Below are 23935 nucleotides of genomic sequence, written 5' to 3' on the forward strand. Positions count from 1 at the left end.
TAAATTACACATGCTGAGTGGTTGTTTGACAGGTCTTGCCCATGTCTAAATCCACAACACAAACAAGGCAAAACAGGGCAGACCCTATATATGTTCTAATGGAGGAAGTGTCCTGCTTTGAACTTGCAAGAAACCATGCAGGGTTACGCACTAAAACAACCACCTGTACAGGGGTGTAAATGACCTGTACAGGTAGAAACATATCATCAGTAATAATAATTAGAAGTGGATGCTAAAAAGCAAATCAGGTTGCCAATGACCTGTAGGCATGTAAATTTGATTGCCTCTCCAGAAAGAGGCACTGGAGTGTCACTTGTAGTACTTACATGGACCAAATGGAAAGCAAAAATCATTTCTTATCATTTCTTACAGCTTAAATGAAGGCCAATTGTTTAGATGCATATACCGATAAAAATCATGCAAGTGTCACTTACAGTAACAATGCATGAGGTGGATGCTTCTGACCAGAACAGAGAGGAAGCTATACATATAAATTAAAACTATAGCTAGAACTATTGTGGAGTGGCATAGGTTACAGGTGCAAGTACAACGATACCAGCAAGTAAAGGCAAAGTGTTTTAATGTAAAGGCAGAACTCTGTTGTCATAGGAAGAAAGAAAAGTTGGAATGAAAGAAAGAATGAGTATACTTCCCTTTGATTTGAAGACTCCTCCAACTTGTGAGTGAAGTACTTCCAGAAACTTGGTAGAGGATGTTTGTGAGGTCTCTAGTGGTGAGAGTGTGATTCTCTGCAAGAGCAGAAGTGGTAACTGGTATATTCATGGGATTTGGCACCAATCTGTGTACCAAGAGGAAATCTCTCTGACCCAGCACCACCTTGTTGGGCAAATAACTTTTTGCTCATTTGAGCTAAACTTCTTATCTGGGAAGGCTGAATTTGTGAGGTAGTAGTAGTTCTCCTAAGGTGTTATGATTGGGTAATGTATTTAAAGAAGAAAATCCCATAGAATCTCCTGTTTCTCTGAAGTTGTTTTAACAAAATTTTCAATACTGCAACAATAGTTGTTTGAGAAAAGAAATGAAAATTGCTTCCTACTTTTAAATTGCCTGTATGCCTTTTCTAAATTTAATTTTAAAATACTGCTGAAAGTGGGGTTGACCTGCATGATGCTCGTTTTTGTCTATTCAGCACGTACATTTTGGGTTCAAAATCACTCACTGGTATCTTCAGTAACACTTTACAAGCTCCAATAATCTGATTCAGTTCATAACTTTAAAAATCTTTGTCATTGTCACTATCATCAGCCATTTCTTGTAGAACAAAATTTTCACCTGAAGCTGAACCACACTGGGAATCAGCCATTTAAATGTTATTTAAACACACTGGGCTCTGAGAGTACACCTTATGGATCACTGCCATCTCATCTCTGTGTGGGTTTGAGTCACAGGTTTGGACAATGTGGGTACAAGAGAAAGCTTGCCAGTAGCTTCTTGTGGGTTGGTGGTTCTTCCTCCACCAGTTATTCTGGCTGCCATGTATAGCCTAACGTGGCTGAACAATGACATTAAACCCCACAATAACAACAACAACAATGAACATGCATTCATAAAACTTCCTTGATGCAAGGTTAAAACTATGACAGAATGCTTGTTTCAGGGCCCAACATAACAATCAAATGTAGTTTAACAACCACTCATGGCAAGCCAAGGAACAATGAAAAGAGACATGTGTCACGACAAATGCTATGATACCTCTACATGACTTAAGTTGCAAGAAGCACATTTAAGGGTTAATGGTTAAATAAAAATGGTACACTGTGCAGAGTATACTTTTAAAAATGTGCAACTTTAAACTAATCTGCACAAGTCATTATGCATCACTGCTCTCCAACTGCACAAATGCAAACAAATTTTGAACAAATTACCCCATTCATGCCTCCTGGCAGCATCTGTGTTTAATGCAAGTTGTGGAAAAAATGCAACAAAATGGTCCCCAATTGTTTGTGGTAATTTATTGGTGACCACTGGTTTAATCCAGGGCTCCTGCTAGAAATGAGAGTTCTAGGATGTACCCATATTTTACTGTCATGCATTTATGCACTGAACTCTTTCACTGGACAAATCATCACAGATATTGCATACATAAACAATTCGAGTATTATTTTAAATAACCGTATGACTCCAGACAATACACAGACATTTAAACCAATTTTTATCCCAGTAACACTAGCTGACATTTCAGACAAAGTGGTTCGCTTATTAAGAGGTGATATTTGCTGTCATAGTATCTATTTGTATTTTAGATGACTACTCTCACTTCACAAACATCAGGTTTAAGCAATTAAGTACTGTTAGAAGACTTAACGGGTTTCAATCAAAACTGAATGAACTTCATTTTAATATTAGATTTTATTATTTATTTACTAGTGCATGTTTTGAACCTCCTGTTATGTTGGTTTTTGTACTTTACAGCACACCAACACAAGTAGGTATTTTTGTGTTGGGTTTTAAGTGAAAATATGCTGGTGTGTGGTAACAGGCTAAACTGGCTGCAGATGTAGTGGGCTGAGTTAGTTGCAGATTTATTACTGTGTTTAAACAAGATGATTAAACATTTCCAAGTGTATGAACTCTTAAAAACATACAAAATGTAAAACTTTGACAGAAATTTTTAACATTATTACTAATTATACTATTTTGAATATTTCTGCTTTTGTCTTGCAATTATCTTAAACTTCACATCACATCGGAATGCATTCATAATTTCCTGCTTGGCTTCCTGTGCAATCTTGGTAATGATTTCTCCTCTCTTTTGCAACAAACAGATCTGAAAACAGAAATACATGTCAAACTAATTTCAGGCCCAGATAGCAGATTATATAGATGGAATTTACCTAAGGCAATCAGCCATAGCTGTCTCCATTTTAAGGACCATCTTTGTTCAGTGCGATCAATAATTGGGGTTTCCCACTAGGCACAAAATAATACAAAACTAAACTTCAAGTCACCATATATAAAAATATTTGTGTGCTTAATTATTTAAAAAGAAACTCTTCAATAATATCGTAAGAAAATTACACTACACATAATGCAGTACATGCTTCAAAATCAGGTCATGAACTCTGTGGTTCCATGAACAATAAAGAAAGAGTTTTCAGGTCTTCCAAATGAGATTACTTCAGATGGAAATATTGTCCTACTGATTCCTATTACTCATATTACCAAAACATCTTCAGCTAAAATGGCCTGAAAATTTAATCCAGTTCTTCATATCATACCTGATTTTTACCTATTTTAAGTGAATTTTTACCCATGTTAAGTGAATTTTATGCAATCTTGCTAACAAGCTTTTCAAGAAGGACAGATATATGAACATACAAATGGACATACAGACAGGACTAGATCAAGATGCACTATCTATAAATAGTGACAGCATAGCAAATCCATATCAACAAAGATGTTAGGATGGTTGTAATTTATCCTATACTAAATATATCTTCTAATAGGTTCATCAGGCAAGGCTGCAATAGGCAGTGTGATATACTCTCATTCACTACTGTAATTATTTTGATGCCATTAAGTACATGGAATACATATACCTACCTGTAATATAAATCATCCTACCCACAATGCAACAGTAGAGCTATAGGAAGCATAACAGAAGCCAGATTAATAACATGTATAAACTGTAAATAAACTTACGAGGTCTCTTTTCCGTAACCCTTCCACTTGCATTATGATATTCAGGACACCAGCATCATCCTCTTCCCACATCAGTATCTCCTGGAACAGAAGGAAGAAAAAACATTAAGCCAATGATACAGTGGCATATGACATTTTTTAATATATACATTTAGATAAATCTTTAATGACATGCAAAAAATTGGAAACTTCTCTCCAAACACACTATCCATTAACATTTCTGTGCAGTTTAAATTTCAAAAATTTTGCAATCTGACCACATAACCACTTAACCTACTGCTGTTTAGGGTTTAACGCCATTTTTCAGCACAAGACAGGCCATACATGACAGCCAGAATAAATGGTGGAGGAAGAACCCCGGAAACTCCAGAAAGAACCACTGACCCACAAGAAGCTACTGGCAAGCTTTCTTGTAAAAAGTAAATCTTACTGAATAGAGGATATATAAAAAATTGAAAAGAAATTGAAAAATTAGCAAAAGTATACATACAAATTTCAAGATTTGAAATTCAAAAATGAGAGACAAGCATTTCCCCATATTTTGAAAAAGTGTCAATAAAAATAAAAAGTTTTAATAACAGAAAAGTTTTGGCTCATTAGGATTATCAAGTTCAATTTTAACTACGGTTATAAACTATTCATTACAATTACAAAAATAATATCATTTTAAAGCAGAATATCTGGTTACATCTAAACTTCATTCTGCTCTATTAATTGCTGCTGACCGCAGTGATTACCAGCAATAGAATAATAACTGGTGACCAGTGATTACCAGCAATGGAAATAATAACAGCTAGTGACTAGTATTACCAGCAAAGGAAAGCAAATTTTTCAGTATAAATATGTTTCTCCAACAGTACTTACCCAATCACATTATGTTAGTAATATTAGCCTGCTACCTCACGAATCCAGCCCTCAGGCCTACTAAATGATGAAAATCGTCTTTTCCTATCTCATATACACAATGGGCAATAACTCTTGTCCATTACCTCACCCTACCAATGCTGGGTGTCGCAGGCAAGGATTGCTCACAGAGCAGGATGGTTGGGATGGATTTAAGTAATGTGATTCTGTAAATATTCTTGGAGAAACATACTGAAAAATTTGCATTCTTCTTCAAATGTGTTCCCCAATCACATTATGTTACAAGAAAAGTTAATAGGAGGAGGAAATGCTGAATCTCTACCTTGTTCACCTAATTACATAAGCAACACAGCCTCAGTTCATTTGATCTGTGACCCATACATATGGCTGAAAAGATAACTATTGACATCTAACCTACAAAATTACACTGGCAAATCCAGCAAAGCTGATTGTCCGTGTTGATTATTTTACATGGGTCTGGTGGCTATCTGAGCTGCCACCACTGGACTTAACAGATTCAAAGTTTGCATCCATGAAGCTAGGTCTCAGAGATAAAAACTTGACGTTAACTATGCATGCCAGCTAACAGGTTCTATTATACCTCAGATCAAGACATTATGTTCAAACAAGAAACTCGGCTCGGATGCTGGAGGTTGTGGGTTTGATCCCCAGCCGAGTCATATCAAAGACTAGTAACAATGTTACTAACAGCTGCCTCGCTTGGTGCTCAGCATTAAGAGGTTAGTGTTAGGACTGGTTGGCCTGGTGTTAGGATAATGTGACTGGGTGGGACATCATGCTACATGTCTGCGGCATGATGTCCCAGTGCTAGACATCACTATAAACTGCCACACTGCAGACATCGTAGCGATATAACTGAAAAATTGTTAAATCTAAGTTAAAAATCCAAATCATATAATCACACACAAGAAACTCAAAGAGATTGCTCTATCTCATGAGTGGTAATCTTCATGAGGAGACTCTGATCTTGCGAGACCTCTAAGCATGCTGAATGTATAACCCTTTTCAGCCATAAGACAAAGGTTTGAGGGGTAATATCCTGTTTCCCAGCTTTCACTGGAAAAAAGGGGTGTTTACATATGCCACAACTTGTCTCTGTGCATTTTGAGTAGTGCTTGAGTGTGTGAACAGGATCTTGTATTGCTAAAGTTCCCAACCTATATATGGGAGAGAAAATGATCAAATGATGATTCTTTGGTTACCAACAGATATTAAACAATTTTTGGATACAAAGCCTGGTTGTGTCAAGAGGACCACTGAACCATCCATATCTGAGCTGAAGAAAGGGCATGTAGCTAGGGCAGGTTGACAGAAAGGGCATGTAGCTAGGGCAGGTTGACAGAAAGGGCATGTAGCAAGGGCAGGTTGACAGAAAGGACATGTAGCTAGGGCAGGTTGACAGAAAGGTACCATGTAGCTAGGGCAGGTTGACAGAAAGGTACCATGTAGCTAGGGCAGGTTGACAGAAAGGGCAAGTAGCTAGGGCAGGTTCACAGAAAGGGCATGTAGCTAGCTTACACTGCACGCTGAAGCTAACACTATCAGCAAACATGCTTTGCATGATAGAAACTTCAGCAAAGTGTGGATTCAAGGATCAAATCAAACTGAGCCATGTGAAAACCCAGGACAGATTCCATTTTGGAAACCGGGTGAGGAATTCTGGTTATGAGATCAAAATTGACTAAAGAATCCAGAACCCCTCCCATGTGACTGACAGTGCTTCCACAGCTCAAGCTTCTGGGTCTGGGACTGGAAAGACAAAAGCTGTTGTTGTCGTAGGGTTTAATGCAATTTTTCAGCACAAGATAGGCTATACATGGCAGTCAGTATAACTGGTGGAGGAAGAACCCAGAAAAACACCAGAAAGAACCACTGACCCACGAGAAGATATACGCAAGCTTTCTAAAATATCCAGATTGGCTGAACCCAAGACTCGAACCCATGCACACAGAGGTGAGATGGCAGTGATACGTAACAGTGAGCGCTTTAGACCATTCAGCCACTCGGGGCCCCAAAAAGACAAAAGTGAGCAACTTGTAATTCCACACTGTCTCAAAAGATCGATCACTGGATGCCCCCAAAGGGTGCAGATCCAAGTGCACACTGACTGATGGAGAGACCATTCTCTGTTAAGGACCTGACCTTTATGGGATAGAGTGTCAGCCAAGACACTGAGTCTGCCAGGAATTTGTTTTTTACGCTGATACGGTGACTGCTGCACCATAGAAAATGCCAAATGAGAATACATAGGTCAAGTGATTTAGTGCCTGCCTCTTTGAATTGTTGGACATAATGAGGACCATTTTGCCTGTAAGTTGCTCCTTCCAGAAGAGAAAGATATGATGACAGACTTCTTTTCTAAAAGGCTGACGTGTAGTGGTAGCGCCACTGACAGTAGCAAAGTCAGGCAAAAAGTGGGCACACAGCTGTATATACTGGTGATGGTACATACTGTTATTTCCACTTGGGGATTCATCAGCAGGATCCCCATGGTCAGCCAACCTGGGCTGCACCACTGATGCAGGAATGTTTGCATCTGGGGTGTGATCTTGACTGATTGATTGAGGGGAGAGAAATTGTGCTAGCAATGCCCTTTGTAAAGACAGCCAAGTCCACTGCTGCAATGAATAATACAAGGAGTTGCAAGAACTCACTCACTGAAATCCAAGTCCTGCTGGAAACAGACTTAATGAGTGTGATGATCCCGATTATGCACACATGAAAAAGTTGTACCAGATTCAGGTTGGTAATAAACTCTATACCCAGATGTACAAAATTACATGATGGACAGAGGTCACACTTTTCCCAGTTGATTTGACAGTCTAGATGATCTAAAAGTGAGAAGAGAATGTTCCTGTCCTGGAGTAACTTACCATATGTTTCTGGATGATGTCAACTTGGTAAAAACCCAAACCTAGATGTTAAGGCCAATAGGTAGGATGTTGTACTGATAAACCATGCTGCTGTAAGCAAAACAGAGAAATTCCGTGTCAAGGAGTGGATAGGGACATGAAAATATGCATCAGCCAGATCGAGACCAATGGCATACTTATCCTGTCAGATGGAGAAATGGATTGATCTCGCCATCTCCAGTATGAATGTTGGTGGTACAATGAATTAAATGAGGCAACTAATGTTGATGATGGGTCTCAACTTGCAGTTCACTTTCCAAATAAGAAACAGCCTTGAACAAAACCCCCGAGACTGTGGTTTTTGCATAATCTCTACCAGCTGTTTTTCTAATGGTCACCAAATTTCCTGTTGTAAATAGGACTCCTTCTCCCCATCGGGCAGTATATCCATGAAGTGGGGAGAGAAGGAAAGAAAAAGAGGATGGATAAATTAAACCTGAAGCCCCTCAAAATAGACATGGATCACCCAATCGATTTGAGGGAATAGGGAGATCCAGCAAGCCCCAAAATTGCTAGAGTTGTCTGCCCACAGGTAGGAAGTCTGCAGGCAGTGAGGAGGGTAGGTCAATGTTTAGGGTTAGGAGGCTTGAAGACAAGTTTCTGAACACCTCTGTAGCTCATAGTTTGGTTAGACTGTTGTCACTCGCATTGGGTTGGGATCTGACTAGAAAGATCCCCTGTCCTGAGGCTGCTTAATTTCCCTCTGCACTAGTGGGAATGAATGTTTCCAACTCCCTGTTTGGGCTGAGCAGAGAGATGGAGGGGCAGCTCCTGAGCTGCCTGGCTCCAAATTTCTTCGATTCTTATTCCAGAAAACAACAGTGACACTATCAGATTCATAAGTAAAGGCAGGGTATGATGAGGTTTGAGCAACATGGAGTGTAGACATGTGTCACATCATACTAGGTCTAAGTAGCCTGAAGCAGGCACAACATTGGCCATGGTATGGTAAGCTGCCTGGTAAATGACTCTAGCAATCTGTACATTTCTCCATGCATCTGAAAATTCCCAATGAGACCCAAGCCTCTGTACTTTTAGCCAATTAACGAAGGAGTTAAAAGGACAAAGTCTCTTACTCCACTGAGATCTACCAATGTTTTGGCTTATAGTCTTGAGTACCAGTTGGGGGTGGAGGGCAACACCCTATAAATTTCCCTGACTATAGCCTTTTAGCTAATTTCAGTCCATTTCCAAGGTCGGATCTGAGTATGGTTGACTTAAATTTTTCATCACACTCACTGTGGTGTCAATGACTCAAATCCATCCTCTTTGAAAATTTCACAAGCTCTCCCTTGTGGATAAGCAGTGAACATTCAGAAGTCCAGCACTGCCAGAACTGCCCGCTGGTTTGCCCAACATATGGTCAGCCTGGATGCTGCTATTATAAAAGATGGTCTAGCTATCACCAATACCGGCCAATCCATGGTAAGGGTATGTTGCCAACGGTGCAATTAGACAGATGGATCTGTCACAAAGATCCCCGTAAATCCTAGCTGGACTGTTTCAATTAAAAGTTCCCCATGCTGGGAGAGCCGGATGGCTGGTGACAGCTGGCCTGCTGGTGACAGCTAGACTAATAGTGACAGCAGGATGGCTGGTGATGGTTGGATGGTCAGTAACAGTGTGGTGTTATAATGAATTAGATCAAATGGATCAATACAAACCCCATGTGTCCAAAGGCCAAGCTCAGACATTTGGGGAGACTTGTGCCCACTGGGCTCCTTAGAACTGAGGGATACTCCCCCAAGAAGTCAGAATCAATAGCGAAGAACTTTAGGTTGTCTTGTTGACATCAACATTGTCTTCCTCGACATATTCTGTTTTTCCATCCCTTTGATGCCTTATGTTATGGACTATTGCTTTAAACAATGTATTTCATGCATTTCCGCTGAAATGTCACAGAAAGAGAAAACAGTGCCTAAATCTGCAATTCAAACTAGCTAATACAATAACCCAGACTTTATCTGACCACGTATTGCACACGTTGCATATCACAGACAATATACACTTAATATATACAAACAAGAGTCAGAGTTGATTTCCTTGCTCTGATTTTGAATTTCATCCATTTAGCTAACATTTCTGCTGAAATGACACAAGAAGAGAAGAAAAAAAACATAATGCAGTAATTCATCATGTAACTAACTTGCTAATATATGTCACTGTTACTAATGGAGTAATCGGAAATAGCATTTTATTTGATGCCCTCTGGACGATGTCCGAACTTATGCATTTCTTGCACTTAGCTGACATTTTACTTAAATGACACAAGGGAAAACAAAGCATAAATTAGCAATGCAACGTGTTAATAACTCATTAAAAGCAACCCTTGTTGTTAATGGCGCATGCGAAAATAGTCACTGTCATGCTAACTCATAAATGACAACACAAGGTCAATGATAGTGTGGTGTAATTTTGTCTTAAATAGGCACAGTCCATAAAGGTGACAATGTCATTCAAATTTGGCAGAAATTGTAAAATTAATATATACAATGGTCCCCCCCCCCCCTGAACGGCCCACCTGACCAGTGGCCGCTCGCTTCTTATGACCAAAATCCCTTGGCATCGACGAGTTTGTGTTCAAAAGTACCCCTCAAGATTAGCCAGCCCTCTAACACAAAAATCAGCCAGCATATTATGTAAAATGTTCCCATCACAAGTGGCCACTTTTTATTTCACACGTGTCCAGAACCAATAATTAATTCATATCATAAGGTAAGTAATCAGATTATCTCTATGTCTCCTGATATCAGGTTTCTGTTAATTAAAGAAGTGCTGGTTATTGTGCATGTAACACTAAGATTTATAATATATCATTTTCTATAAAAGCCGATGTTTACAGGAAATGGACTCAACAATGCTGTTACAGAGTTTTGGGCTTCACACATCTATCGAGTTCTTCTCTTTGATGATTACAACCAAACATAACTGTCAAGATCATAACATGGTCAGCATAGGCTAAATATAGATTTTGTGGATTAACACACAGAGAGAAAATAACCCTGAACAAAACAGGGTACCAGACAAAGACAGAAAATTTATATGACAACATGTCTATTGCTTCCTTTATGAAGATGGCATTTCGTCCATTCTACATAAGTTTCTCCGGCATAATTAAATCACATAAAATTAGCAACATCCGAATAAATCATCACCAAACATTAACCTGACATCATGTAAACGGAGACGTATTACTTTAGAAGAAAGTCAGTTATTCTACTCGACAACATCAGGGTAAGTGGGGGGGATTGACTTGCCGAACAATTTTATGTAGAAAAGACTCAAATAAACAATGTCGTAACCGATAAGGAGGTTATCCAGCAGCAGTGGGAAAATGGAGCAAATGGAAAGAGAATTATGTATGTACCAAGATCTAAATGACATTTTTGAATGGTTTTGCAATGTGCATGACAACAATATCCACTCGCATTTCACGCTTAAGTCAAGAATAAGAACCATTAATATATATTCTGCTGAAATAAATATATTCTTCAGACAAGAAGAACCTTTTAATAATTAATGTACTTTTCAATGAAGATATAAATGCTTAGAAGTCTGTAGCATTCTTACTACGTACATTACATATACTGCTCATAAAAAATGAAGTCCCCCTCTGGAAAGGCCACCTGTCTTATAAGGCCACTTTCCTGGTGCAGAAGTGGTGGCTGTATAAGAAGGGGTCCACTGTACAATATGCAGGAGAATGACTGTCCCATACAATAGTGTTCAATGATTCAATTCACGGAGGAAACATGGAGGATGTCATCAGTACAGCAATGAAGCTAAAAACTAGTGACACATGGCGGTGACAAGGGGAAGTGATGTGCAAGAGTTATTGCCCTTTGTCTACATGAGATAGACAGGAAAAGAGGATTTTTATCTTTTTTTAATGGTGGTGAATTCGCAAGGTAGTAGGCTAATATTCCTAATGTAATGTGATTTGGAAAATGTCTGAAGAAGAAATAATAACAGTTGGTGACCAGTGATTACCAGCAATGGAGATAATAACAGCTGGTTACTGGTGATTACCAGTAATGGAAATAATAAAAGCTTGTGACTTGTGATTACCAGCAGTGGAAATAATAACAGCTAACAACTGGTGATTACCAGCTGCAACCATCATCGCATTCACCAGCTAGTGAAACCTGAAGATATATTAAATGAGATTTAAACTGAAAATGTTTTAGGGAACAACATCACCTCTAGGCTAATCATGAGTACAAACGTATTCTTTTTACCCTAAAAGTCCACTGGAACCACTAATTGGCCTGCAAATAGTGTACGTGGTTGCCAAAAATATGCATGTGACCCTGACTGATTTGAAATTCTGTAATCACTAACCTCCCTCCTCTACTGAAATACCCACCCTATCCAACCCCATTTCTACTACTTACTGGATACAATAGGTAGGGCACTTCATCTGGTAGATAGTCAAGGATTTTCTCCCAAACAAATGTCCTGGCAGCTTCCAAGGGGTCTTGGTCAGTCACCAGGCTGCTGTGATAATCCCAATCTCCTGGCCGTGCATTCTCAAGCAAATATTCCTGGCAAAATTCAAAGAAAATTTGAAATGTAACAATCATTAATTTCTTTTTATCGTGCATATTTATTCCCCTGCAGACAAAAAAATAAACAAGTATCCGTTTCCAGGCAATGGCAGAATGGAGTCAACATTAAGATTTTCTGATAAAAATGAAACAGAATCATATCAAGATAATGCATTCTGTAATGCAATCAGTCGAGATGACTCAAACAGCTTTGACAAATCTTTGTTTAAAAAAGTGGGAAAATAATAATGTGCCCTTCAATAACTGAGAAATGAATGTAAAAATATAAAGGAACAAAGATACTTCAGCTGTTGAGGCCTTAAACAGAGACATGCTCCTTACCTATTATCAAGCATCAAGTGCATCTAATTTTCAAGAGTAAGAAAAAAAATATTTCTAAATAATTTTAGTTTATCTCATGAAAGTTAAGTAAAATTTTAATAAAAAGTGAGAAAGAAAGGGAAAACATTTAGTTTTGATTTGTTCTGAGAATGTATAGTTATTACATCCTATATTGAATGTGTGCAATAATTATAGGTTACTGCATTTGAATGGGAAAATATGAATGAGTTTTTTTGGATGGATATACTGCATGACCTTGGAAGTGCAGAATACCCATCTGACAAAATGAGTTCATATTTTCCCATACAAATGCAGTAACCTTTTTATTATATGCTCATTTTCTTATTCTACCTAAGGCTTCATTATATAAACAAAAATAAACTAAAAGAAACAAAGTAAATGAATGTATGTCATATTCCAAACTAAATACACAAGTGAAGATTCATCAGTACACAACAAAAACATTAATAATGAACATATAACTCCACCCAAATAAATTTGAACTTAGTCGTGCGCTAGACATCACTTTCGAAACAAAATGGCATTTTGGTCAACTTTAAATTGAAATTTTGAGTCACACTGAATGAATGCACACTGCAACAACTTTTCCATTTGATCTGGAATGAACAGAGTTTGGTACTTTTGTCAATTCTAAATTTTGTGATAATGACTTGATTTGTCGATTCTACATGAAGTACATCGGATTTCAGCAGCAAGGGAGCATGTTTCTGTTCTGTCATTAAATGTTTGGAATCATAATGCGGGAAAATATGAAGTCTTTCAATTGTAATTATCAAAAAGACGCTATGGAATATAACATTTCTTTCATTTTGAGTGCAGTAAGAAGGATGTAATTGCACTTGGAATAGAGTCAAAATTACAGGACAATTTTGAATGTGTAATCAAGTATTAGAACCCATCACATGGCTCATGTAATTCAGATTTGCAGAACTAAGAAAGTACATTTTGAGGAAATTCAGGATATAAAACTGTAAGTATATTTTTGCCATTCTTATTACCAGCTAAAGAACAAATGTTGATGCCTTGTCACTTGCATGTTATTTGTAGGGACCCAACAATTTTATGACCTGTCTGGCATCTATCGCTAGCCTAAATCCAAAACTTTGCATCAAAAAAGTTAATGTGGAATATTGCAAAGCAGCTGGTATGTGGCAGTCCACTAAACATCTGCTTTAGTTCATTCAGAAACAAATTTAGTCAACCAAACCATAAAGCGTCTACTACATGAGTGTACATGATTTGTTTACAAAGTAGTTCCTAATACACTATTGGGCACACGTGTCATGCACATAAGTATATGCAATATTATCACAATACATATCAAATAAGATTATCATCATACTAACTGTGGTACAACATACTAGACCATGCAAAGATCTAAGTATTATAATAATTTGAAATAAATGAAACTGAGATTAATATAGTTTGTTCAACTCATCATCGTGAATTATAAATGTATCTGTAGCTCAGTGAAGTTTTACAAGAATGTCTTGCCCTGTTTTATGGAATATACGGATGGATAAAAGTAACAAACACTAAATGTAGATCCATCTCATGGATGAACAGATGGACATGGATAATACCATATATCCCTTTTGAATGGATGTACAGATGGACATGGATTATAATATATATCTCTGTTTGATGATGTACAGATGGACAAAAGTAATACTGTATGTCCATTTGATGGATGTACAGATGGACAACGATAATACCATATATCCCTGTTTGATGGATGTACAAATGGACAAGGGGAATACTAAATGTTCCTGTTGAATGGATGTACAGATGGACAAGGGTAACACTAAATGTCCCTGTTTGATAGCTGTACAGATGGACAAGGGTAACTCTATATGTCCCTGATTGATGGATGTACAGATGGACAAGGATAATACCAAATGTTCCTGTTTGATGGATGTACAGATGGACAAGGGTAATAGTAAATGTCCCTATTTTAAGGATGTACAGATGGACATGGATAATACTAAATGTTCCTGTTTGATGGATGTACAGATGGACAAGGGTAATAGTAAATGTCCCTATTTTAAGGATGTACAGATGGACATGGATAATACAAAATGTTCCTGTTTGATGGATGTACAGATGGTCAAGGGTAACTCTATATATCCCTGATTGATGGATGTAAAGATGAACAAGGGTAATACTAAATATCCCTGTTGGATGGATGCACAGATAGACAAGGGTAATACTAAATATCACTGTTTGATGGATGCACAGATAGACAAGGGTAATACTAAATATCCCCGTTTTAAGGATGTACAGATGGACAAGGGTAACTCTATCTGTCCCTATTGGATGGATGTATAGATGGACAAGGGTAATAGTAAATGTCCCTGTTGGATGGATGTACAGATGGACAATGGTAATACTAAATATCCCTGTTTGATGCATGTACAGATGGAGGACAAGGGTAATAGTAAATGTCCCTGTAGCATGGATGTACAGATGGACAATGGTAATACTAAATATCCCTGTTTGATGGATGTACAGATGGACAAGGGTAACTCTGTATGTCCCTGTTGGATGGATGTACAGATGGACAATGGTAATACTAAATATCCCTGTTTTAAGGATGTACAGATGGACAAAAGTAATACTGTATGTCCATTTGATGGATGTACAGATGGACAACGATAATACCATATATCCCTGTTTGATGGATGTACAAATGGACAAGGGGAATACTAAATGTTCCTGTTGAATGGCTGTACAGATGGACAAGGGTAATACTAAATGTCCCTGTTTGATAGCTGTACAGATGGACAAGGGTATCTCTATATGTCCCTGATTGATGGATGTACAGATGGACAAGGATAATACTAAATGTTCCTGTTTGATGGATGTACAGATGGACAAGGGTAACTCTATATGTCCCTGATTGATGGATGTGCAGATGGACGGGGGTAATACTATATGTCCCTGTTTGATGGATGTACAGATGAACAAGGATAATACTAAATGTTCCTGTTTGATGGATGTACAGATGGACAAGGGGAATACTAAATGTTCCTGTTGAATGAATGTACAGATGGACATGGATAATACTATATGTCCCTGATTGATGGATATACAGATGGACAAGGATACTACTAAATGTTCCTGTTTGATTGATGTGCAGATGGTCAAGGGTAATACTAAATATCCCTGTTTGATGGATGTACAGATGGACAAGGGTAACTCTGTATGTCCCTGTTGGATGGATGTACAGATGGACAAGGGTAATAGTAAATGCCCCTGTTGGATGGATGTGCAGATGGACAATGGTAATACTAAATATCCCTGTTTGATGGAAGTACAGATGGACAAGGGTAACACTAAATGTAAATCTCAAGGATGTACAATTGGAAAAAAGTAAGACTAAATGTCCTTGTTGGATGGATGTACAGATGGACAAGGATAATACTAAATGTCCCTGTTGGATGGATATACAGAGACAAGGATAATACTAAATGTCCCTGTTGGATGGATGTACAGATGGACAAGGATAACACTAAATGTCCCTGTTGGATGGATGTACATATAGACAAGGATAATACTAAATGTCCCTGTTGGATGGATGTACAGATGGACAAGGGTAATAGTAAACGTCCCTGTTGGATGGATGGATGTACAGATAGACAAGGGTAATACTAAATGTCCCTGTTGGATGGATGTACAGATGGACAAGGGTAATACTAAATGTCCCTGTTGGATGGATGTACAGATGGACAAGGATAATAGTAAACGTCCCTGTTGGATGGATGGATGTACAGATAGACAAGGGTAATACTAAATGTCCCTGTTGGATGGATGTACAGATGGACAAAGGTAACTCTATATGTCCCTGTTGGATGGATGTACATATAGACAAGGATAATACTAAATGTCCCTGTTGGATGGATGTACAGATGGACAAGGGTAATAGTAAACGTCCCTGTTGGATGGATGGATGTACAGATAGACAAGGGTAATACTAAATGTCCCTGTTGGATGGATGTACAGATGGACAAGGGTAATACTAAATGTCCCTGTTGGATGGATGTACAGATGGACAAGGATAATAGTAAACGTCCCTGTTGGATGGATGGATGTACAGATAGACAAGGGTAATACTAAATGTCCCTGTTGGATGGATGTACAGATGGACAAGGGTAATACTAAATGTCCCTGTTGGATGGATGTACAGATGGACAAGGGGAATACTAAATATCCCTATTTTAAGGATGTACAGATAGACAAGGGTAATAGTAAATGTTCCTGTTTTAAGGATGTAGAGATGGACAAAGGTAATACTAAATGTCCGTGTTGGATGGATGTACAGATAGACAAGGGTACCAATTATATGTCCATTTGATGGATGTATGTGTGGACAAAGGAAACAATTGTATGTCCATTTGATGGAAGTATTTATGGACAATGGTAACAATTATATGTCCATTTGATAGGTGTGTGCATGACAAAGGAAACAATTGTATATCCATTTCATGGAAGGTTTATGGACAATGGTAATAATTACATGTCCATTTGATGGATGTATGTATGGACAAAGTAAACAGTTTTATGTCCATTTGATTTAAGTATTTATGGACAATGGTAACAATTATATGTCCATCTGATAGGTGTGTGCATGACAAAGGAAACAATTGTATATCCATTTAAGTATTTATGGACAATGGTAACAATTATATGTCCATTTGATGGGTGCATGTATGGACAATAGTAATAATATGTAGTTTTGACGGATGTACAAATGGACAAGGGAAACAATTATATGTTGATTGCATCGATATAAAGATGAACAAGAGTAACACTAAATGTTCATTTGATGGATGTACAGATGGACAAAGGTACTAATTATATGTTGATTGCATGTATACACAGATGAACAAGGGTAATAATAAATGTCCCTGTTGGATGGATGTACAGACGGACAAAGTTAAATATATGCTTTTACCACTGTCATCAGGGATGACAACTATCAAATTTTCTCACCTTCAAATCTTCTACCCCATCACCCGTGAGAGCAGAGATCATGAAGACTCTCTTAAAATACGGCCATCCATGGTCCATCTCTTCAAATTCCACTGAAGAATTCATTCTATCATTATTTTTTGTTGTCCAATCCTTTAAGACTTCCATACCACCCAACTTCCGCAACCTAGGCGTCATGTTTTCTAAACCTTTGGTTGCTAAATTAGTTCTGCATGAAGTGTCTTGATTTGATCTTTCTGAGCCATTTGCATGCAGTCTTGTTTCGACTTCTGTACTAAGTCTTTGAGTATCATTCCTTGTTGTTATATTCTCCATAAAATCAGGTTCTACATTCACCTTTTCACTACCAAAACTGCTTTCTACATTGCTATTATTCAGTCTTCTAAAATCACTGTCTTTAATTTGTTTTTTCAGATCTGATGAATTGTTAATTATCATATTTTCACCTTTTGCTTTTGTCACTTTATCCTTCTCTTTCCCTAGATTTGAAATAAAGTTGTTCAGACCTGCCTGAAATTCCGACTCGGTCTTATCCAGCAGACTTTCTTCAGGGTTATTACCAGTAACCTCTTTCTCTTCTGCAATCTGGCTGCTATCTGTCTGTCTCTCAACTTTATACTGTGCAACACATTTCTTTCCTACATCAGTAATTTTTTTAGAAGTAGCACCTAAGGCAGTTTTTGTCTGCAATCTTTCAAAACATTCATCAGTTCTTTCTCTCTGCTTTTTATCATTTTTAATACCACTATCAACGACAAGCATTTGTTCTGATATTTGTTTTTGTTCTAATTTTTCCAGAAATGCAGTGGTGTTTTCTTTCTTCTTCTCAGTCAGTTGTTTTTTCTTAAACTGAATGACTTTCCCATCAATAACACCATCTGTCAGTCGTCTAAGAATATTTAGAAGATCTGGTTTTACCTGCACCAGGTCAACCTGAAAGTGAAAACTGATTTGATAAACAATGGTAATCAAGAGTACCAGTATGTTTTGTTTTAATTATACATGCCTTAATGCATAGATCATTATTTTCTATTTTGTACAAGTCTATTAATGCTTTACCATGCTTTGAGCATTTTCCAAGTTTTGTTGTCATTGTTGCTGTTATTGCTAGACCTATCTATGCAGGAAGCAAACATATGAAGTAGCAATGCTAAATTCATCATCCATATCACATACAGTGGAACTTGTTACACACAAGATGTTGTACAAACCAGTGAACTGATACATGAATATGCAAATTAAAGTTATTTCTAAGGTACATTTACAAACAAGAGTTCTATGGAGGAACTGATGTTCTACTGGCCAAACAAAATTTCCAGGATTCCAAGATTGTTGTTCTTTTTAACTTCTTAGAGCTGAAACCATCTTAAGCGATAAAAACATATTCAAGATTTCAAGATGACTGCCATGTCAGCCATTTTAAATGCAAGATTGGTACCATTTACATTTTGGATCAAGAAGAGTGTGTGTGTGTGTGTGTGTGCGTGAAAATGGAATGCTAACAAACTACAAACATAATTAAGAATGGATCTAAATAAAATGATGCGTGCATTTTGAACAAAACAGAGAACATATATGCGTAACAGAACAAATGATAAGTGAAAGCAAGATGTGAATGCACCTCATACATTTCAATTTTGACTCAAAAGCACTTTCGTATGATTATGCAACACTTTTCAATTTTTCACTCCATGTGACATTTTTGTAGTCGAGGCAGACCAAACTGCCAATAATCTAGTTGAGGCAGACCAAACTGCCAATAATCTAGATGAGGCAGACCAAACTGCCAATAATGTAATGACCATCAGTGGTGGTTGTATCTGCAAAAATTTTATTTCAACAAAACAAATAAATAAATAAAATTTTCTACCAAATACTCTACATTTATAGTTTTACGTTTATTGCAGTTGCGATTACATTTTTATCTACTGTTAATTCAATGACGTCTTTTTGCATTTTATGCATTTGCTATTTTATGAAAGTGCCCTTTGAATAACACATGCAAGGAATATTCCTCTCTCTTTAACAAAGACAGGAGACCTGACTTCAATGAATGCATTTCCATTTCATTCCAAACAAATTAAAACAAAAGAAAACAATAAATGGAGTGTTAAAATTTTTTTTTACAAATTCTGAGACTGCAAATAAAAACTGACATGATAGTAGAAATGCAAACATGAATGGAATGCCAATATGATGAATATGAATTCCAAATGCATTTCAAATGAAATGCTGATTATATATATATATGGTTTAGTGAGGATTGTGAAAAATTATGTCTTTTACAAATGCTTATGTAATGAGAGAGAATGGAATTATGGGAGAAGAATCAGTGAATGTCAATGTACAAGTGCATTGTTTTTCAACATTTAATGAAAAATTAACGTAACAATATACATTCCTTCTGAAAATCACATCATCATATGAATAAATACAGTTGTTCCACATACAAACAGTCATCATCTCAAGAAACATTTAAGGAATGATATTTTCTTAAAACTTTACTACGGGTCCGTTCGATTTATTCATGATATTCAAGTACTCCATATCAATTATATCATTTATAATGTTACCATGCCAAATTCTTTTCCAAGGCTTTGGAAGATTTTATCAGACCAATTATATCCTGTAAGAATATTTAATCCAACATATTTAATCTGACATCCTGACATGCAAGTAAAGACAGACGAGTCATGTCTACTTATATGATTTGTTTCTTTTGAAAATCAACTGAGTGAATCTCACTATCTGAATACCATTTTGTCATTATCCATCTGCAAAATATTACAAGTGAGCCCACCTTTTTTTTTCAAGCTTTTCTTATGTAGACTAAATCAGCAGTATAAAAAAAAACATAATAAAACTGAAGAAAATGTTTTAAATATATCTTTTTACCTTGTTCAGTACGAGAAAGGATGGAATATGTTGGTTTTCTTTCAGAATTTTCAGCAAGTGACTATGGAGACTGTTTCTGGTCCACTTGTTGGCGACATCCACTAAAACTCCCACTAGAATACAGGATTTTAAAAGTTAACAAGGTATGGCAGGCATCCACCACAACCCCCGACTAAAATTTAGGGGTTTAAAGCTAACTCTTAAACAAAAAGCTAGCTCCCTTAAGAATGTTTGGAGTAGGTGACAACATAAAGACTGGTATCATGGAAAATACAAGAGTCTCGAGCATGAAATATAAGTAACAGTGACTTACTATTTGAACAGTCAAGTTAATCACCTCAAGATGCATCTACATATAAATTTTCATGAAAAACAGGTTCAAAGTATTGCGGGTATAATGAATGGATAGCTGAAAATACAAAAGTCTCTCAAGCTTGAAAACTGGAGGACAGTGACCTAATTTTGATCTGGTTGCACTACTCATTTTGATATGTATCCATAATTCATGAGCGTAGGTAAAAGAGGGTCTAAGATACCGAAATTAATGGATAGCTGAAATGACAAAAACTAAAAGTGGGAACATTGGGACAGAATAACCTATTTTTGGTAATGATGAGTTACTTTTGTTGAGATGCATACCTATTTTCATGAGTATGGGTGAAATAGGGTTGAAGATATTGAGAGTGTAATGGATGCTGAACTAAAATACATATGCCATTCACGCATGAAAACTGGCTCACACTGATGATTTTTGGGATGGCTGAATTACAATAAACATACCATTTTTCAAAAGTGTAGGTAAAGCAAGGTCCAAGAAATTGATGGTACATGTATAACAAAAGATAGCTGCAAATACACAAGTTTTTCAAGCATGAAAATCTTGTCACACTGCCCTACTTTTATTAAGGTTGAGTTACTTTTGCTGAGCTGGCAGAATAAATGAATGAGTGAACAAACAAACACACACTAATCTATGAATGAACATACAAGCAAACACATGAACAAATCGGCAAAATGTTATATCCCATCTCAATTTTGTTGGTCTCTTGACAAAAATTTTGAAATTTTATTCTGATAGTACAAATTACCCCCAACCATTTCAGATACTCATATGAGGTAGTCTCTGAGGTGCAGGAAATTGGAAACTCCTGAGGAAACCACCAAGCTTCAGTCAGCAATTACATACCCTAACACATGTTAACAAGAGTCTATCAATAGAACTAATGCTCTACAGCCCAAAAAGAAAGTGTGTGTGATTTGGATTTTTAACGTAGATTTAACAATTTTTCAGTCATATCGCTACGATGTCTACAGTGTGGCAGTTTATAGGTTTATAGTGACGTCTAGCACTGCGGCATCATGCTACAGACATGTAGCATCATGTCCCACACCGTCATATTATCCTGACACCAGGCCAACCAGTCCTAACACTAACCGCTTAATGCTGAGCACCTAGTGAGGTAGCTGTTAGTACCATTTTTATAAGTCTTTGGTATGACTTGGTTGGAGTTCATACCTGTGACCTCCTACATCGAGGTGGATGCTCTAACCACTAGGCCACCAGAGCAGTCCCCAAAAAGAAAGTCCAGGAATTCAAGATAAGACCATTTTTTTCTTTGTGACAGCTAAGTGTTGTGATGGTATATTTTATAATTAACTGGTGTGGTATTCATATTGGATTTAAGATCTTCACTTTTTTTCATTCAGGACAAACTCTACACCATTTAGAAGACTTCTTGTGAATATCACATGCCAGTATGACCATCCATTAACCATTTTCACCAACCAGATATCATAAGAAGTCTTTTGGTGAAAATCCTATGCTGATAGGAGTAGCCATAACAAGATTTTAAAAATGCATATTGGATATCACATCATCATCAGGATCATCATTCATGATCATCATTCAGGAGCAGCTAGATACTATAAGAAGCCTTCTGGTGAAAACCAATCTTGATATTACTTTCCATCTGGAGAAGCCATGACAAGAGTTTCAAGATGGCTGACATGGTGGACATATTGAATGTCAGATCAGCACTATTTTCATTTAGTACCAACCAGACAGCATAAAAAGTCTTCTGCTAAAACTCAATGTCATTATTGCTTTCCATCTAGAAGATGTATCAATCAAATTTTCAAGATGGCTACTTTGGTGGCTATATGTGATATCAGATCAGCAAAAGTTTTATCCAAGACCAACAAAACACCATAAGAAGTCTTATGAAAAAGGCCATGTCAATATCACTTTCCATGCAGGAGGAGGAGCAATAACAAAATATTTTAAGATGGCTGCTGTGCTGTCCATATTTGATGTTAGATCAGCACCATTTTCATTTAGGACCAACTAGACAGCATAAAAAGACTTTCAGTGAAAACCACATGTTGATATGACCATCCATTCTGGAGGAGAAACAATAAATATGACCATCCATTCTTGTTGTTGTTGTTGTTGTTGTAGGGTTTAACAACATTTTTGAGCACACCCAAAAGTAGCAGCTGGCAAGCTTTCTTACATACCCACATTGGCCGAATCCGAGACTCAAACCCACACAGAGGTGAGATGGCAGTGATCCGTAACGGAGAGCACTTTAGAACACTCGTCCACTTGGGGCCCACTCCATTCTAGAGGAGACATAATAAATATGACCATCTGTTCAGGAGGAGAAGCAATAACAATATTTTCAAGATGATTGCCGTGGTTACTGTATTGTATGTCTGAACCATTTTTATTTTGGACCAACTTGACCTTGTGATAAATGCATGCATGTTTCAAGTTTCATGACAATGCTTCAAGTAGTTTAGGAGTAGCAGTAACAAACCTGTGCAAACCAGATGAACGCATGTTGGATGGACGATGGACAAGAGACCATCCAATAAACTCTTCTGGTCTATGAACAGTACAACTAAACTTACCTCTGCAAACTTGGAAAAACATTTATTTTGGTTTTGTTTTCAAATTAATCTGAAATATTCCAAATGAATTTGTGACTTGCTGAAGGACAATATGTGGGCAAGCATTATGTGCAGAAATCATACAGCTATGTGAAGTTGTAAAATGAACTTTTGAAAAATAAAACTGCAGATACATGAAACATTTCTGCATCTCTTGGTCTGTTCCATAATAGCTGGTACAATAAGGGAAAGACAAAAAGTATACCAATTAATACCAGATATTACTTAAAACCACTGAATTTTTTTTTACTCAATGTGAAACAGAAATATTTGAATGGCAAATGCAATTATCTGTTTGTTAAGCTTCCTTAGAAGTGAAAAGTAAATTTGTACACAAATTATGTTTCTCTTAGAATACTTTTAACATTAGGAAATAAACTCTGCTACCCCCAAATACAGACCCCTCTGAAAGATGAACAATGTCTTTCCAGCTACATACTATAAACATGGGGAAGTAACTGTTACTGATAACATTCCCACACCCCACTAGGTTGCCACTCATATCCTGGCTGTTTACCAGTTTATCAGGATGCTCGCATTTGCAGTGAAGGTTGGGAGGGATTGATAGTAATGCGACTGAATAAGTATTCTTGGAGAAACTAACTTACTAAGCTTTCCTTTCTCTGCTCAATACATTAGCTGATCACATTAATATTTGAATATCTACGAAAGAAAACTGAGCATAAAAAAACGGCTACTCATTTTACCCTGCTGAAAAGTACTGAA

The 23935-nt window shown here is 37.1% G+C and overlaps 1 protein-coding gene across 2 annotated transcripts in view; it reads right to left on the reverse strand.

Annotated features, from left to right (window-relative positions):
• Positions 1-2355: 2355 nt before the first annotated feature.
• Positions 2356-23935, reverse strand: part of LOC149776984 (GTPase Era, mitochondrial-like) — a 48177-nt gene continuing 26597 nt past the window's right edge. For both annotated transcript variants that reach the window (XM_089941719.1, XM_089941720.1), the window contains exons 7-11: positions 20258-20370; positions 17363-18295; positions 11855-12004; positions 3664-3744; positions 2356-2788 (exon numbers count right to left, since the gene is read on the reverse strand). In XM_089941719.1, coding sequence (XP_089797845.1) covers positions 2654-2788; positions 3664-3744; positions 11855-12004; positions 17363-18295; positions 20258-20370 — 1412 coding nt within the window. In that variant the 3' untranslated portion in view covers positions 2356-2653. The remainder of the gene's footprint in view (positions 2789-3663; positions 3745-11854; positions 12005-17362; positions 18296-20257; positions 20371-23935) is intronic.

The sequence above is a fragment of the Sinohyriopsis cumingii genome, chromosome 18 (genome assembly GCF_028554795.1).
Source record: "Sinohyriopsis cumingii isolate HCF-2022 chromosome 18, ASM2855479v2, whole genome shotgun sequence".
Classification (NCBI taxonomy): Eukaryota; Metazoa; Mollusca; class Bivalvia; order Unionida; family Unionidae; genus Sinohyriopsis; species Sinohyriopsis cumingii.